The 17,813-nt window shown below is 40.0% G+C and overlaps 1 protein-coding gene across 2 annotated transcripts; it reads left to right on the plus strand.

The window, feature by feature from the left end:
- Nucleotides 1-20: 20 nt before the first annotated feature.
- Nucleotides 21-16,889, plus strand: NUDT4 (nudix hydrolase 4). Of its 2 annotated transcripts, none has more exons than XM_006735457.3 (5): nucleotides 21-551; nucleotides 10,215-10,325; nucleotides 11,544-11,588; nucleotides 13,713-13,800; nucleotides 14,096-16,889. In XM_006735457.3, exons 1-5 carry the CDS (start codon nucleotides 453-455, stop codon nucleotides 14,296-14,298), a joined length of 546 nt encoding a protein of 181 aa, XP_006735520.1. In that variant the 5' UTR covers nucleotides 21-452; the 3' UTR covers nucleotides 14,299-16,889. The 2 variants fall into 2 exon arrangements, with proteins under 2 accessions (XP_006735520.1, XP_006735521.1); XM_006735458.3 differs by having other exon boundaries at nucleotides 22-551; nucleotides 13,716-13,800.
- The last annotated feature ends 924 nt before the right edge of the window (nucleotides 16,890-17,813 follow it).

Here is a 17,813-nt window from a genome sequence, read left to right on the forward strand (position 1 = left end):
TAGGGGCGGTGGGGGCGGCGCGAAGCCGCTGCGGCGCTGCTGCCTAGACGCGGCGAGTTCTCTTAACTGTCTCCTTGTGGCGCGAGCCTCGAGTCTCGCTCTTTCCCCGGCGGTGACGGCGACGGAGACGGCGTTGCCGGCGGCAGCAGCAGCAGGAGGGAGCGGAGGCGAGCGGGCGGCGGGCTCCATGGAGAGCGGCGGACGCCCGGGCAGAGGCGGTGTTTGCTCTCCGGCACCCGGGCTGCAGTGACCGGCGCTTGCGCCCTGCCCCACGTCGAAGCGGCCACCGGCCCCGGGACTGACCGGCCTCGCTGCCACTCCCCGCGCCGCCGCCTCGCCTCCCGGCGCCTCTGTGCCCCGACTCGCCCGCGCCCCAACTCCCCGGCGGGGTGGCGGCGGCCGGGTCCCCGCGGCGGCGGCCGGAGCAGCAGCGGCAGCAAGAGCCCGCCTCTATGATGAAGTTCAAGCCCAACCAGACGCGGACCTATGACCGCGAGGGCTTCAAGAAGCGGGCGGCGTGCCTGTGCTTCCGGAGCGAGCAGGAGGACGAGGTGAGGGCCTCCAGCGCGCTCTGTGCCCTCCGCGGCGGGGGCGCCGGAGCAGGCCGGGGGAGCGGGGGGCCGGGGCCGGCCAGGGTGGGGATCCTTGACCTTCCCCTTCCTCTCCCGACCCTTCTTCTGGCCCCGGGCTGGGAGGGATTAGTTAGCCCCCTCCTTCTTTCCCTCCCTCCCTCCCTCCTTCCTTCCTTCCTCCCTCCCTCCCTCCCTCCCTTCCTCCCTCCTTCCTTCCTTCCTTCCTTCCTTCCTCCTTCCTTCCTTCCTTCCCTCCCTCCTTCCTTCTTTCCTCCTTCCTTCCTTTCTTCCTTTCTCTGGGTTGACAGAGGAGACAAAGGGGCTGGCCCAGCCCTATGTTCTGCTGGGCGGTCGTGAGGACCTGAGGCCGAGACGCCTCCCGGCCCGCGGGAAGGTCCTGGGCCGTATAGGTCGCTTCTGGCGGGAGTCACCATCTTAACACGCGAATTGAGTGTAAAGCCAGATAAACTTCGAGTGCTAACAGAGGCGGCAGAAATGGCGTGAGTGTTGCAGCCCAAGCTCTAATGCCTCTGCCTCTGTTATATTTTCCTTCCACGTTACAGCAGTTTGCGTTTTCGCTTTAAACCCAGGGATGTTTGTGGAATAGCCAAACAGACGCCGTGCTTTAAAATAAAACCCCATTCGGTCTGGTTTTTTAAAATCCCACTTTTAAGTGGACCCTTTAACTCGCAAGCACTTGGCATGATTATATTTGATATATATTTTTTTTAAATGGCCGCCTCTTTTAAAGTTTTCTGACAGCAGAAAGATGGCTAGTGAAAAATGTGGAATAACGCCAGAGGGAGAAGATGGTTAGAGGTCAGCAAAGTTGCCATTTTCAGACCGTAATCTCTAGCTCTCAGCATATTTATCAAGGCTTCTTTACTTTGCTGTGTTTGGTTTGACATCTGGAGAGGAGCAACCTTTCTTGTTCTAAGAGTAAGCAGTCAATCTTGTGTAATTTACCCTCCTGCGTTGGGTTGATATGAGGCCCTTGAGGTTTTCCTGGAGAGCAGTTTTTCCTTATTTGTTACATTTATTTAATTTAAAACTGGTTCACTTTTTTAAATTTGCTTAAGGCAATAATAGTTGATTGGTAGCCATGAAAATCTCTTATAAAGTATTGCCACTCCTAAAATCATTAGGGAAAAAATTAACAGAGTTCTTCCATAACCAACTGTGTCCAATAAAATACCAGGCTAAAGCTGGAGACGGGAAATGTAATGGCTTCCTTATTGCTAATCTGTGTAGTTAGGATGAGTATGACATAGTGTACACTCGGTAGCATAGTTCTTATTATGCTAACAAAAATCAAAGTGCTTCAAAATGGTGCTCTTCAAACTCTGGTTTTGCCTTTATTTCTTGAAAAGAAACCAAGCCTTTTAGTGTTGATCAGTCCTCAGTTGGGGGCCTTTAAGTGTTAAAACCTAAATTTTCTTGAGTTTTCCGAAGAAACAGGTCTGCGTCTATGACTGGGCTCACTTTGGAGAGCTAGGAAGTGGAAGGGGAAAGATGTTGTAACATTCACAGAGTAAACAGTCAACCAGCCTTAAGTATATTCTATTTTTAAAAAGATTAGAAAATCGTTGAGGGAAGGGCCATGTTAGGAAAAAACAAGCTTTCAATACAAAAGAATAGCCCAAAGTGATCAAGCTAGGTCAGGGATCTTGTCTGATTGGCTCACTATTGTGTAATCACATTCTTAGTTGAGTGCTTTCCTGAAAACCTGAGTTTGTTACATTTCATCCTCTTAGTGCTGGTTTATAGGTGAGGAGACAGTTGCAGATCATAAGTACTTTCCCCAAATGACATAATTAGGAAGCGGTAGATTGAGAATTCAGGATCCAGTCCCTGCTCCTGATGCTGGGCTCTTGGCACAGGGCTCCTTAGCAATTGGGTGCACGCTATTTGCTGAATGAGAGATTTGTGAGGCTGAGCTTGGAACCCTTTCTGGAAGTGATGACTTTGAAGTCTTGCCATAACCTGAACTTGGAATTCAGGCTTTGTTAAAAAAAAAAAAAAAAAAAAACGTTCCCAGGAGAAAATACAGGAAATGGGAAGAAATTGAAATGATCTGTATTGTGTGAATGGTAAAGCGAAGCCTGAAGAGAGCTTCAGAAATCACCGTAATAGATCAATGAATTAACGTTTGTGCTTGGGAGTTGTTCCTACTGTAATAAATGCTAAATTCCTAGCCTCTAGCTGAGTCAAGAGACTACTGCCATTAGATAAAATGAAGTAAGGAGCAAGCTCTGGAGTATTAGAGAAATCTGTTATGTAAAACTGGGTAAATCTGGTACAGTGCAGACTGAGAAACCAAGTCAGAATATGTTCTAAGGGAAGGCTCTAGAATTCTCTAAGTAAAATGCACAGCCAACCTTAATGTGTGGTTAATTCATTTCTGTAGTTGTGTATATTTGGGGCTCTTTCTATTATATGATAGTTACAAAGTGAACCCTATTAGCTTTCCTGGACATCTTGCTGTTTTGCTATGAATTTATTCCCACTCTGTTTAAATTATACTGGTAGCCTTCCAAGGATAGGATACAAAACAGCCTGAATCCACCTCTTTAGCTAATAGGTGAGAATTTTCGCCCCTACTGGGTTAACAATACCTAGGTCCTGGTTGGGAGATTTAAATGTATGCCTTATTTTAGGATGAAATGTTTATAGAGTGTCAATTGAAATAAAATAGTAATTGCTGTTTGACCACAAAAAGTTACGCAGTGTTCCAGTATGGTTCTCCTTGTACTGAAGGAGTTAGTAGCCCATAGTTGAGAACAGGTTATTTTAGGAAAGAAGGTTGTCCTAACAGCACAGTCTATTTTTTGGGGGGTGTTTTTATATTTGCCTGTTTTATCGTCCCTGTGAGGTAAATAATAAGAATTAGCATTTGTACAGGAAGAAATTAGGCAGCAGACATAATTTGTCCCAAGGTCAAAGAAGCTGGCAAATAATTTTGACCCCAGGTGCTTTATTTCTAAATTTCCTGTTCATTTGATCCTCTCTAGCTAGTTTTTTCTGTAGAGAACCACCCTTAGTTTTGGCAGTTGGGCTTCCTCACAAGCCCACAAATAAGCATCCCATAGAGTAGCTGGGATATTGTGCTTGTACAGAGGAGGAGGAGAATACATTCACAGAAGGTAACCAAAAATAGGTTCTTTTGAACATATTGCATATATGATAGTTTGAACAGGACTGTAGAGATGAAAAGTGTCAACTCCTAAGAAACATACTCTGTAGTGGGAAGATAGACAAATGACTGATATAAAGGGAAATAAAAATAAGGGAAAAGGACCATCACGTGCTCCAGGGTTAAGATCCACTGGAGCTGGATTTCAGTCAGTGAGAGAGGAAGGACCAAGTATCACAAACAGCAAAACTTGGGGCTGTGGGTTAGTTGAGCCGCAGCTTAGGATAGCATAGGACAGATAATGGTTGAAAAAGAGCACCTTAACTATTAGGCTAAGGAGTTGCTAGGCAAGAAAGGAACACTTAGTTTTGAACAGGGAGCATTTACATTTTAAATGTATTCAAGCTTGAGGATGATCTGGCAGCAAAATAGGATAGAGTGCTAAAAAGAGAAATAGAAATGACTTGATTCTGGGTGGAATCCAGGCACAGTTGTGAGTGAGAAACACTAACAAAACAGTCTTAAAGACTGCCCCCCTACTCTTCCATTTGGATTTACCGGCCTACTTAACTTTTAAGCTCCTTGAGCCAGGGACTGCATTCTACAGTTTGCTAAATGCCCAAAGTGTATTAACTAAATGTCTGAATTTTACAAAATCATGCACTAAAAGTAAGCCTTGGGAGGGAAAGCAGAGTCCTAAAAAGACTTGGTAGGGAAAGCAGAACTCTAAAACCAGAGCCCTAATAAAAACAATCTTAATAAGAAATATTAGTACAGGTAAATCTCTCCTAACATTTGTACGCTTGGGATCAGTAGGCAGTCTGCCTTTTCAGATGTATACTCTGGGGCTTATACTAACGTAGAAGTCCTTTTAGATTGAAGTCCTTGAAGATACTTGCTTCAAATGGAGACCACTTTTATGAAAGTTAACTATCCAAAGGCAGCCTTTTCTAAACATAGGGAAATGTCCTCTATGCCTGCAGCTCTCCCAGACCTAAAGTGATTCTTTGGCCACTCAGCCACTTCCTTCAAGGGAAGGCATTTTTGTACAGTTTGCATCTGTTTCAGGCTCTTGGTATATATCACTGAGGCTTTCTGTAATGTGTGAAAGAAAGCTTACCCATAGCTTCAAAATACTGACATGCTAGAAGAAAATGTCATCAGCCCAACTGAGCATTCATCTATCTATCAATCCCATACAGATGGTCCCTGACTTCAATGGTTCAGCTTGTGGTTTTTCGACTTTATGATGGTGCAAAAGTGATACACGCTCAGTAGAACCCGTACCTCAGATTTTGAATTTTGATCTTTTTCCAAGCTAGCAATAATCTAATATGGGTTAAGCACATTTTCCCCAAATGAGCTGTTGTTTCTGATGCTCCTATAGCACTGTGCCTCTGTAGTCCAAAAAGTAGTACTAATTTGTTTAGTAATAACAGTAGGTAGCTGGTTAATGGATACAATAATCATTGATATAACTTAAGATCTTTTAAAATGTGTGCACACTGGGTGTTCCTAATATGCTGCTTGCTGGCCTAATTTTGGCTAAATGCCTATAATACAGTTACTGTGGTAGAGGTAGTTTAACCATTCACGCATCCTAGTTCGTGATAATGTGGGAAGAAAGAACAAAAACTCCAGTACAGCCTCTAATAGCTATAATTCACAAAATAAAACTCTTTATTCTTCAATTTAGGAATCACTTGAGAGGTTCTCTAGATAGCAACCCCCCCCGAAGTAGTCATTTGTAGTGACTAGTTGTTCCCAGAAGCAGGCTGTGACCAAGAACAGGTATAAGGGTAAAAGCTGAAACACGAAGGACATTTGGGGGCCACTTGGTGTATAGGACTAAGAATTTCAAGTACCTCCATCTTCTGAAGGCATCACTGCATCACGTAAACCTTGAACAGCATTTTTTTTTGTTTGTTTGTTTACAAGCTCTTACACACCCCCAGTGAGGACGACTTACTTAGGTGATATAGAGTATAGAATCTATACTGTAGATTACTCCGATTCATAGACAAACCTTTGTCCAGGAAGACTCAGGGCTGGTTCCAAGTAGACCATTATCACTATACTGTTGCTACTTAAAGTGAGAAGTACTTATATTCCAAATGCTTAAAACATTAAGTGTCTAAGAAAAAGACAAGTGTGAGAAATGGCTTCTTAACAGTGATAAGTGAATGGTGTTGTATTCTGATAATTATTCAGTACATGGAAGGAGGGGTTGGGGTTTGATAGTGTAGTAGCAGGAATGCTTATATGAAGGTGGGCAGGTTGAATCAAGGAAATGTCTTCACTTTTCACTACTCTTAACAGCACTGGCTTTGAGGTTGAGTTTGATTCAAGTCTCATTCTGCAGCCTGGTGGGTTGGCTAACCTCCTTTTTATAAATCTTCTTTTGGTCTCAGCTCTGGCTTACCTGGAAGGTTGAATGTCTTCTTTCATCTCTGTCACCTTGTCACTAATGTGGCAGACTGTCACCTTGTTGGATACACAAAATGTAATATGCCTAGAAAGGTATTTGAAAAGGAATTTAAAACGTATGAACAACCAGGTATGGATTTGTCAGCTATTGGTATATCCTCTTACTGAGATTTTATAACTTCTGTTACTTCAGTAATATTTTTAGAGCATTAGGAAGCATGCTAAAGCTATATTACAGATCTAGTAGATTGGGGATGTTGTAGAAATGTGAGATGGCTTTTTTTTTTTTTGAGGATATTAAATAATTTGTGATGGGGTTCTATATGCTTAGATTCTTCTAGCATGTAGGAGGGATTTTAATTCATCTTTGTCTCTACTTAGTGCTATTCAGATTCATTTCTTCTACTCTGGTAGATAATCACCACCACCACTCTCCCCTACATAACACAACAAACATACAAATGTGGCCTTGACTTCATTTGAACTCTGAAGTACTCTAGATGAGTAGGCAAATATTTAATGAAACATACTGGTTTCCAAATGTTTCATCACTGAAGACTCATTATAAAATCTTTTAAAGCTAGTAGTTTAGATGCTGGTCATTTCTATACTGCAGATACTAATTACTTGTTTATTAAATGTATCATATTTTGGAAAGATACATTTGAAGTTGATGGTTTGATCAATAAAATTTAATCATTTTGGAATGTCAAGGGACTCTTGCGTGTTAAGTTTTCAGATTCTACCTAAATCATTTGTCCAAAACTATACACTTGTTTTCGTATGTTTCTAAAAAATAATTTATGAAGCATACAGGGATTCCATGTCACTGACTTTTGGAAGATAAATTTACTCATATGTGAATGATGTCCTTAGATTGCAGATTAAAGATTTGGATTTAATTGGAAGCATAAGTGTTAGTTCAGAAAAGCAGACAGACTCTACTAATGGGTTTTCAACATTATTAACCTTATGTAATTTATCTCTTAAAGACTATCTTGGGACAAATGGGAATTATCATTGACCTAGATACATGACACTGAGTTTCATTTTTTTCAGGACTCAAACATTAAGAATATCAATGGCTTTGAAACTCCCTGTTTACTAAATAAGGATGTACTTTTCCAGTAGCTAGCCCCTGCAGTGTCCTGTCCCATTAGGAAGGTAATCAAGGAAGTTGCTTAAGGAGCATAGAATTGGGTAGTAAGAATTTCAACCAGGCAATAAAAACTAGATTATCTGTAACCCACACCTAGTAATCAGGAAAAGAGGCCTCCAGCTCTGCAGTCAGAAACAGAAGTTGTGGTTTACTTTTCCCTTGATGCAAGATGTGTATGCTTTTATACCTTAAGCATTTTTGTTTTAACTTAAAAACATATATTTGCCAGTCTCGATATAGCCCAAAGCCTTGGAATACCATAGATCCTCCGAAAGCCTCCTTTTTGAATAAAATAAAAAGTGAAATCTGATTTGCAGTTTCACTTTGTTGAAAGAATTTGAACCTTGAAGACTCTTGAAGGCTCTTTCTGAATTTTTAAATTTCCTTTTTCCAGTCTTTTATAGTAGTCTCATCCGTATTTAATTTGATAGAGGTTTTTAATAACCCACCTTTAATTAATTTTTGCAGTCTTTTTGATAATTCCTTTCTGCCCTCATTTCATCATTAACTCTCAGTAATTATAAAACAAATACAAGTGGCAAAATTTGGGGGGAAAGCCTAATTCTTGGTAAGCTGATTCAACTCCACTAGTGGGAAAGCCGAATAGCTAGTAAGGGCCAACAGCGAGTGCCTAGGCCAGGACTTAAGGTATTTAATTCTCAATAACACTCAACACCCCTAACAAGGATGGGCGCTTGCTTTTACAGAGGACGACACTGGTGCACTGAAAGGTAGATGAGCAGCCTTTATTGTGTGCATCCAGTAGTGAAACACACCTTGGTTGTGATCTGTACAGTTGCAAAACATCTTCAGGTTCAAACCAGTGTTTTCTAATTCTTACTAGATTTGCTGATTCTGGCTCTTTAGTTTCTAATTTTGATATGTAAGCCCTGTTTGCTAAGATTTAATAAAGCTTAAATGTAAACCTGTCTTACATTTCATTTTACCAAAATGGCTATATTTTGACGTGGTGATACCTTCAGTGTCAGCCATTAAAATATTTTTTAAAGGATTTTATTTATCTATTTGACAGAGCATAAGCAGGGGGAGAAGCAGGCTCCCCGCTGACCTGGGGCTCTGTCCCAGGACACCGGGATCATGACCTGAGCTGAAGACAGCCGCTTAACTGACTGAGCCACCCAGGCGCCCCATCCATTAAATATTTTAACTAATGTTGTATCAGCTATTAATTTACAGTGCTTCCTCTGGATTTGCACTGTTCTGCCGGTTATTCATTTGAAGGAATAAAGCCGGTAGAAGCAATAGAGTCCTATCCAGATCAAGAATGAGAGAAATAATGCTCAGACCCCTTGAACATTGATGGATCACCACTTTGCAATGATGGTGTGTCCATAGACCACAGTTTGCTGCTTAGTTTTCAAATTGAGGGGATATGTGCCTGGATAGGTGTTCCTTATCTTCCAGCTCAATATTTTAGAGGTTTTGGGGGAAGGTGGGAGTTGCCGAAATATTTTACTTTCAGCCTGGAACTTTCCAGTTGGGGAAGGTTGAGTTCTGGCGGCCTCCTCCGTGGGAGGCGAATCCTGTGCTGGCTGTGAACTCTCAAGGCCAGCGGCTGCTTTGGCAGGAGGGAGGGGGCTGGGCAGCTCGAACTACGGGCACGCCGGGCAGAAAAGCAGTGCACATGTCCGGGATTAAACTTCGCTCTGAATTGATTGATCTGGTGAGAATGGCTTACGTTGGTGAAGGCAGTATACTAAGGTAATTTTGTAAACACTTTTGTTCACGTTGGTTAAGGCACCTGTTACTTCACAAACATCGTTTGGTTATTTATCATAGCCTTTGTTGTTTTAACTTGGGTGAATTTTAACCTACTCTAGCCCACAAATTTTCATTTATAAGATATATAATTCTTGCTTCAGGCACTTAAAATAATGAACCTCTGGGATACTCTGATGATGTAGTTCTTTTTTTTTTTTTTTAAGTGTTTGCATATTTCAGGGTTAATGCTAATCTTGATTGAGGTCTGCAGACTTCCTGTAAAGAGCCAGATAATATTTTAGGCTTTGTGGGCCACACCGTCTCTGTCGCAGCTACCCAACTCTGCTGTCATAGCATGAAAGCAGCCATAAGCAACATGTAAAAAATGAATGAGTGTGGCTAGGTTCTCAGAAAATTTTATTTATGAACACTGGAATTTGAATTTCATATAATTAAAAATATAAAAACCATTTTTAGCTCACAGACGGTACAAAAACAAGTAGTGCGCTCACTGTAGCTTGCCAACCCTCTTCTAGATCATAAGTTAATAGCTGCCTGTTAATCAAAAGAAGTGACTTTTGTTCACTTATAATTGGTTTGGAATATGAAGGTACTTCTTTCCACCCAATCGTAAGTGTAAAAATAACGGGAACTCTCCCTGCCGTGCATTGGCTTTACGTGAATTTCCCTATTCCTTTCTCACAGTCTCGGTTATCTTTTAAGTATTCATACATTTGATAGGTGAGGGAACAGGGTGATGTGCCTGGGGTCACATACCCTTAAATTTGGGAGAATACTAAGATTCTATAACTGAAAAAACAGACATTACGACCACAAACCTAAGTGCATACAGCTCTGAGACTAGTAAACCGAGTCTCGGCTTCTGTCTTTTGTGAGTCTCCAAGAACTGGAGTTTCACGAAGTGAATCTGGTAGTTGAAGTGACTTCATTAGGTTCAGAATGGTGTAGTGATGTGAGCACAATATTGTTGAATTCTGAATTCCGAAAGACGGTGTGTACAGAAGCTGTCGGCTGCTTGTTTGTCGTAGGATGTGCACCCCTCCTAATCTGAATGACCCTGAAAGGCGGGTTAACCTGGAAGGGCTTATGTTCCCAGGCCGGCGGGGGCGGGTTGAGGGTGTTGTCCGGGGCGCGGCACTCCGCGGGCAGCGGCCGTGCACGGTGGTGCTCCTTCTTGCAGGTGCTGCTCGTGAGTAGCAGCCGGTACCCGGACCAGTGGATTGTCCCTGGAGGAGGCATGGAGCCGGAGGAGGAACCCGGCGGCGCAGCCGTGAGGGAGGTTTATGAAGAGGTGAGATGAACCGTTGTGGCTTGTTTGCTCTCCTCTCAAACACACTGTGCCTGTGCACTTGGAGGTTTTACAGTGTCGGGGGGGTGGCGCTCAGGCTACGTGCACTCAGAAGACGGACAGGCAGGTCACGTGGGTGCTCGCTCTCTTGTCTGGTTCAACATTTTTAAGCAGGCAACTACAGCTAGCATTTTGCTAAGCAGATATTTTTTCTACCTGGTAAAATAGAGCTAAAAGCAATGTAGACATCCCCCAGAATTGTGTAACAGACAATAAGCCTGATCAGTGATGAGTACATCATATGGCGGCCTCGTGTCAGAGCGGTTAGTGATACACCTGGAATGCCCTGCAGGAATGCACAGAGACATCACTCATGCCCTGTAATTCTTTCTCAGATGAATAAGCAAATTGCCTTTATTTGTTTTGTCCTAAAGTTGAGGAAAACGGCACACACACCCATGCACGAAAGCATAATGGCCTGCTTATCTTCTAACAGTTGCTTATAGATAGAACTTGCTTTTACTCAGAGGCAGAATAGCATAGATTTAAGTGCTATAAATTGAGCAGCAACTTAGGGTATAAATGGGAAGCAAATGCTAATGTTCTCACTGGGTCTTGGTGTGTAGTTACAAAGGTTTCATAGAGATGGGTCTTGAAGGATGAGCAGCTTCCTGATGGAGGAACACAAGTCGTAGATAGAGGAGATAGCGGGTACCAATGTGTTAGTTGTGGTGTGGATTTGAAGTTCCAGTCAGTCTGTTACAGTACTGGGTAAAAGTAATGAGGATTCTGCAATCGAAGGGTAACATAGAGAAAAAAATTGTACCTCCTGAGCCATGTGGGGGGAAAAAAGGGCAGAAAGACAGTCCTTTAAGAAGGGTAAACCCTTTATCAGTTCATATGGAAAAGTTCTGTTTTCATTCATGAAGTTTGTCCCAAATTGGTAGAAAGTCTAATTTTTGGTCAATCCCTGTCAGTTCTAATAAAATAAATGTGACAATCTGATCAGTCTGAACTTGCATATGGAATAAATTAAGCTATGTTTTATAGCAAACCACAGGTTGTGAATCTTGGCATAGCCAAAAAAAAAAAACTTTACAGAAGCAGGCTTGGTATAGGAGGACCTATTGTGCTTAGATCCAAGGGTTGAAATAGCCAGAAAATAACTTCAATGTAAATTAAGCAAAGGTAACAGTTTTACATTTCATCCTTTTTTAATAGGCTGGAGTCAAAGGAAAATTAGGCAGACTCCTGGGCATATTTGAGGTGAGTAACAAAAGTAATCTTTTCAAATAATAGAATTAACGATTCTTTCCTGACCAGCCAAATAGTCTGGCAGCAACCTGAGCTAGACATTTCCTCTTAAAACTATCAGTAAGCAAGTAAGTTTATAAGGATTAGGAGGGAGGGAAGTAAAAGTTACTTTCATATGCCATCAGTTTTATACATTATTACAGTAGTAATTATTTTTATATGACAATACAGTAGAGCTGATACAGAAAGACCTATCTCTTGGTTTACTGATACTGTTTAGTTATAGACTTTTTAGGAGGTACAGTGTCCTCAGTATCACCTAAGGGTTTAGGACTCTTGTGGATACTGTCTGGAAATGGACCCTTTGCCTTTAGCACATAATGTTAGATGATATACAATAATGACTTTATTATCCCTACAGGACGGTATGATGGTTAAAAAAAAACCCTGATACAAAGAATAGATGCTAAAAGCGTAGAATTCTCTTACATAATCTGTTATTACTGAAGGCAAAATGGAATTTGTGGAGAGGGAATTTGGAATTGGCAGGTATTCTATGGAAGGTAAGGATCATGAGACACAAGCTCTTCTCATCTTTTCATCCAAGAGTCAGAAAAAGATACTTAGATACATGGTGTATACCTGACACATTGTGGCTTTTTTTTCCCTTCAAGATACTACTAAAGGGTTAGTTTAGTCCTTCTTGTAGAACCATAAACATTTTATTTTTAAGGCTTTTTAAGGGGGTGCCTGGGTGACTCAGTCAGTTAAGCGGCCCACTCTTTGATTACGGCTCAGGTCATGATCTCAGGGATGTTAGGTGCTCGGCAGGGAGGTCTGCTTGGGATTTTTCTCCTGCCCCTGCCCCCGCTCACGCAGCCCTCCCTCTCTCTCCCCCCGCAATAAGTTTTTTTCAAAAAGAAAGAAAAAAGGCTTTCTACAGAATTCATAAATTGTGCAACACTTGGTAGAATTGATGACTCCTAGAATACTCTGTTAACAGTAAAGTTCTCAAGTTAATATTCAAACTTTCCAGAATTCAGCACTTGCTTTACCCAATTGAAGAGCACCATCTCCTGGTTAAACTGAAAAATACATTGAGGGTTTTCTGTAATTCAGAGTAGCCATGGTACAAATAGCACATTGTCGATACACTGACAAGATTTTTGAAGAAAACGTCTCACATTATAAATAAAGCTTCTATAACACAGGTAGGTAATAGTATTAACTGCATTACAAATGCTATTTAAATTTATTCATAGACTCTGAACAGAAAATAGTAACCAATGTATCTTTCCCCTTGGAAAATACAAGCCAAAGTTAGTATTATCCTGCCTATTCACCCTGGTGATTTCAGTGAATTTGTGAACATAGCATAATAAATGTATTGATTTTGCAGGCATAGAAATAAGACAGTAAGTTCTTGACAATAATGAACAGTAATGTTTTATGTGAGAGATGCATCTCATTTTTTTTTTGTTCCCGTTCCTTCCCAAAGACATAATACACTATTTGAGTGTATTACTCAGGTAGTTTGTGGTGGAAAAAATTCTGGCAACGTAGAGCAAGCAGCTCTTGATCTCAGGGTTTTGAGTTGAAGCCCCAGGTCAGGCATAGAATTTATTAAAAATAAATAAAAATTTTTTAAATCAGGCAGTTATCTGAAGTCCTAGACTATATAGTAAGCAAGGCTAACTTTTAATTGAGAGGATGACCCCTTCATTTTAAAACCAACTTGTGTTTAATTTTGAATCTAGAAACAAGGTGGCAGTTTTTATATGGGTAAAAACTGAGTTTGAGCACAAAGGACTAAAAGATAGTATTCCAGAAATAGACTAACCCATTCTCAACCTTGGCTGTGCATAGTTGACCTGAAAGCTTTTAAACTATCCATACGTAATGTCTCTTAAACACATGCATTGAAATCAAAGTGCCACGTTTACTATGGGGAGCTAATTTCATCATTTTACATTTACATTTTGTATTACATAAAATTCACTTCTGTGCTGGGTTATACAACTGGATTACACCTGCCTATGTGCTAACCAGTAGTATGCCACAACTGAATTTTTTCCCCTCAAAAATGTGTAATGGCTAGCTCCTGGAGAGTAAAATGCTTTTCTTTTTATATTCAAGCAGAATCAAGACCGAAAGCATAGAACATATGTTTATGTTCTTACTGTCACTGAAATACTAGAAGATTGGGAAGATTCTGTTAATATAGGTAAGTTCCCTTTCCCTTTGCCATCTGGATTCTCTTAATTCAGGTACTTTGTACTTGTATACCATTTTCATCTTAAATTACTTTTGGTTACCTTTTTTAAAGAGGATCAGTATGTATGTCCACATTTGAATTATCTTAAAATTCTTCCCCCAACATATTATTGTCTAAGCCATTCCAGAAAAAACAATAAAGTTATTATTTGTGGGGGAGGGGGTGAAGGGCATTGTTAAAGCATATGGCCTACTTTTTAAAATTGACTTTATTGTAATATAGTGACCAGTGTCCTATTTTCTAGGAAGGAAGAGAGAGTGGTTCAAAGTAGAAGATGCCATCAAAGTTCTCCAGTGTCATAAGCCTGTACATGCAGAGTATCTGGAAAAACTAAAGCTGGGTTGTTCTCCAACCAATGGAAATTCCACAGTCCCTTCCCTTCCAGATAACAACACCTTGTTTGTGACTGCCGCACAGACCTCTGGGTTGCCATCCAGTGTAAGATAGAGAGAACTGGGAGGACCTCCCATGTGCAGTCTTGTGGGGAGAGGTCGCTCTTATTTTCCTTGGCAAACATCTGAATGACTCTTGCAAACAGTCTGAATTTGCGATGCAGGATTTTCAAACAATTTGCGTGTTTTTCAGATGTTTTCAAATCTTCTTAAAAAAAATGTAAAATATTTTAATAAGCCAAAGCCATGTGGAATTTTTTTTAGATGCCTTAACTCTGCCCCCAACCCACCCCATCCCCATTTTAGTTCATTTTTTTCACAGCATTTTGTTTTTTGTCCATTTGACATCAGTCTGTGGTTTTTGTCAGATCAGCTTACTTATGGGTATATCTTCTAAATTATTTTCTCATCACAGCATTAACATAGTCAACAAATTCTGTTGTAGAAATTTACAAAAATAATTCTTGATAAATTAAATCTGTTCGATCTGAAAGCTTGTTTCATAGGATCATAGTTTTAATTCCTAAATTCCAGATTTGGACTATTTCGAATGGTCCAATAACTATTTTGACAAAGGACTTTTTGCTATTTTCAGGAATTTGTCAACTCATTTGTCTTAAATTTTCACAACTGGTATGTCACTAGCTACCTGATAAGGCCAGTTACCCCCTATAACTCACTAGTCCTTTAACACACAGTTTAACTATATACCGTTGGTGATTTTTAGAGGTATTGTAAGAAAGATGCATGTAGTAAATACATCATCATGAAAAACTGTATTCATGGGATTTGAGTTAGCATGCTAAATCGCCAATTCCCTTTATCCATAATCTCTTTACACAGAATACTTGAGAACCATAATTCCCTCAAGGTAAATTCCTTTTAGATATATTTCCAGTTTTTTAATTTACTGACCCTTCTTTAGTTAAACTTAACTGGTTACCAGTAGTGACCACAGGATTAGAGTCTAACCTCAAATGATAGTCCGTGGTGACTGCAGTGGCCTTCTTGCTGTTCAGCTGTTCCAGACTTAGATTATTAGGACACCTGAGAATGTCTCATCATCTTTTATACGTTGCCAATAAGTACTATTTATCCTATAACTAACTATTGGGGCACTGGAACATACCTGAACTAATAATTATTTTGTCTTGTCTTTATACTCACTCGGAATCAAGAATCCCATTGACACACAGGTACCTTGTCTGAAACCCCTGTACTTTCCCAAACAACCCAGACAAAAACCTTTGAATAAGACATGGGGCGGTGGGGAGAGTGAAAGATCATTCTGTATGTAGGCATTAGCCTTGTAAATATTGTACTGGTGAGTACGGAGTAGAAAGTAAGTATAGTTGTACATTCTACAAATTGTTAACCTTTAAAAATATAATTGCTGCTAAGTAGAGTGCTGTTACACTTAAGGAAAATCGGTGCCGCTGTTTTGAAAAAGATCTTGTGCCATAAATGCAGCTGACTAAATATAAATATTAGTTCACAAATTAATGCTGTCAGAGGAAGGAGTAAAGTAGAAAAACTTAACCAGTGACATTTCATTCTAAATTATGTAGTATGATCAAACATGATCATCCAGAATTTTTATATTATTCTTTGTACAGAGGTTATGCATCCTGCGTGTTTTTTAAAAAGGAAACATTTTAAATCCACAGATTGACACTTTCAGTCTTCAGTGGACTTAAGATTTTGTTGTTTCTCAGTAATCTCTTAAGTTTCTTTATATACCTTAACACAGCAGAGAAACTGGATTTTGTATATAAAAATGTCCACCTGAAATGCTATCCACAAGTACTGGGGGAGGGGGATATCTTGTATATGATATTCTTAGAGGTAATAATGCATGAACTTATTTTATAAACTCTTGGACTATGTATTTGACATGTAAAATATGTACAGTATTGTCAGCCATCTCTTAAAAGTGAGCCTATAAATATTGTTGTATAATTATTTTTGGTCAAGAACATTTGGACTAAGTAGTGCCACTCGGGTCAGGATTTTCTTCAGTGCCATTTAGCAAACCAACTGTCTTTAGTCTATGCAACTAGCAAAAATTTGTATGATGCAACAGAATACAGTTGTCACACTTTGAACTTCACACAAGGGATTCTTCACTATTCTTCTGGAACCCAGTCTAGCAAAATGAGAGGAAAGGCCATAAGGAGATTTCTGTTAAGGACAAAAAGCCTTCATTTTCAGGCTCAACAGTTGAATCTACTATAGATAATAGTGTCTACTATCTCAACCCTCCGAAGTTTACAGAGTGTTGGGACTCATTTCTGCTTTCTGTGGGGTAGATGGATAAAATTGGGCAGCTAAATTTTTCAGTCCCATGTGCCTCCTAAATATATAGGCTATAAGTTGACTTGTAGACACAAAGTAGCAAACTATCCTGAATATTTGTTGTTGGGGGGGTTGTGTGTGTGTGTGTATGTATTTTTTAATAAACAAGGTGAAATTTTCTGTCACATGCCATTCAATTTTCTGTCAAACAGTTGTATAAAGCAGCAAAACTGAAAGCAGGGGGATGATTGTTGTATACACTCTAAATTGCTTTGCATGGTCTCATTTGAGATAATTGGTGTAAGAATCTTGACTTTTTATATTTGGAAACCAAATAAAAATGGAAATAAATTCTTTTTTTTTTTTTTTTACCATAAGTGAACATCATCCAAGTGGAAAACTTGTCTGGCATTCCACAGTAAAAATTTACTCATCTCCCATAGATGGTCATATACATAATCTCATATATTTATATGAGTATATATTTATATATATTCATACTTTCCACTTATGATCCTTACTAGTGGAATTAACTAGTTGTCCACCAGTAAAGTGTTGCCATTACTCTCCCAAATGGATATTTCTATTAAATACCAACCAGTCTCATGGTGTCCCACTATGGCTATATCTTTATAGCTTTCTGCTCCCTCAAATGGGTTTTATTTTTAATGATTTTCAAGAGCTCTTCTAGACTATTCTGTAATTATGTACTTAGCTGATAATTACTATCATTTTATTACAGCTGTATTTAAAAGGCTAGTTACCTTGCCCCCCAAAATAGTGCTTACCGAAGACCAACTTAAGAATCCTCACAAAAGTTCCATTCAACCTCATTTGGCTTAAATTGGAGGAAAACAAAAAGCATGGCATTTCCCAATGCTGTCTTCACACTGGAATACAAGAATTCTCTGCAGGTCCCTTTAAGCTGAACTTTGTAGATGAAGTGACAGGACTAAACACTACTTTTTAGTGAACTGGGTTATAACAGGAATGCTGTCATGTAGTTGATTCTGTCTCAAATGAAGTTTCCAGCTAACCCTTTGTTTCATAAATTTCTAATGTATACCAGAAGCTGCACAATAATCTGCTTTATGCCCAGCATTGTTGCTCATAGCACAGAGTGAGTTTCTGCCCACAAGACTGTTAAAAGTCTAAGGGCACCTGTATGGCTCAGTCGGTTAAGCATGACTTCAGCTCAGGTTGTGATCTCAGGGCCCTGGGATTCCAAGGTGTTACAACTTAAAATTTTTTTTTACAGACTTACATGTACCATCT

Source organism: Leptonychotes weddellii, chromosome 5 (genome assembly GCF_054177405.1).
Source record: "Leptonychotes weddellii isolate Sample4059 chromosome 5, ASM5417740v2, whole genome shotgun sequence".
In the NCBI taxonomy this organism is placed as follows: Eukaryota; Metazoa; Chordata; class Mammalia; order Carnivora; family Phocidae; genus Leptonychotes; species Leptonychotes weddellii.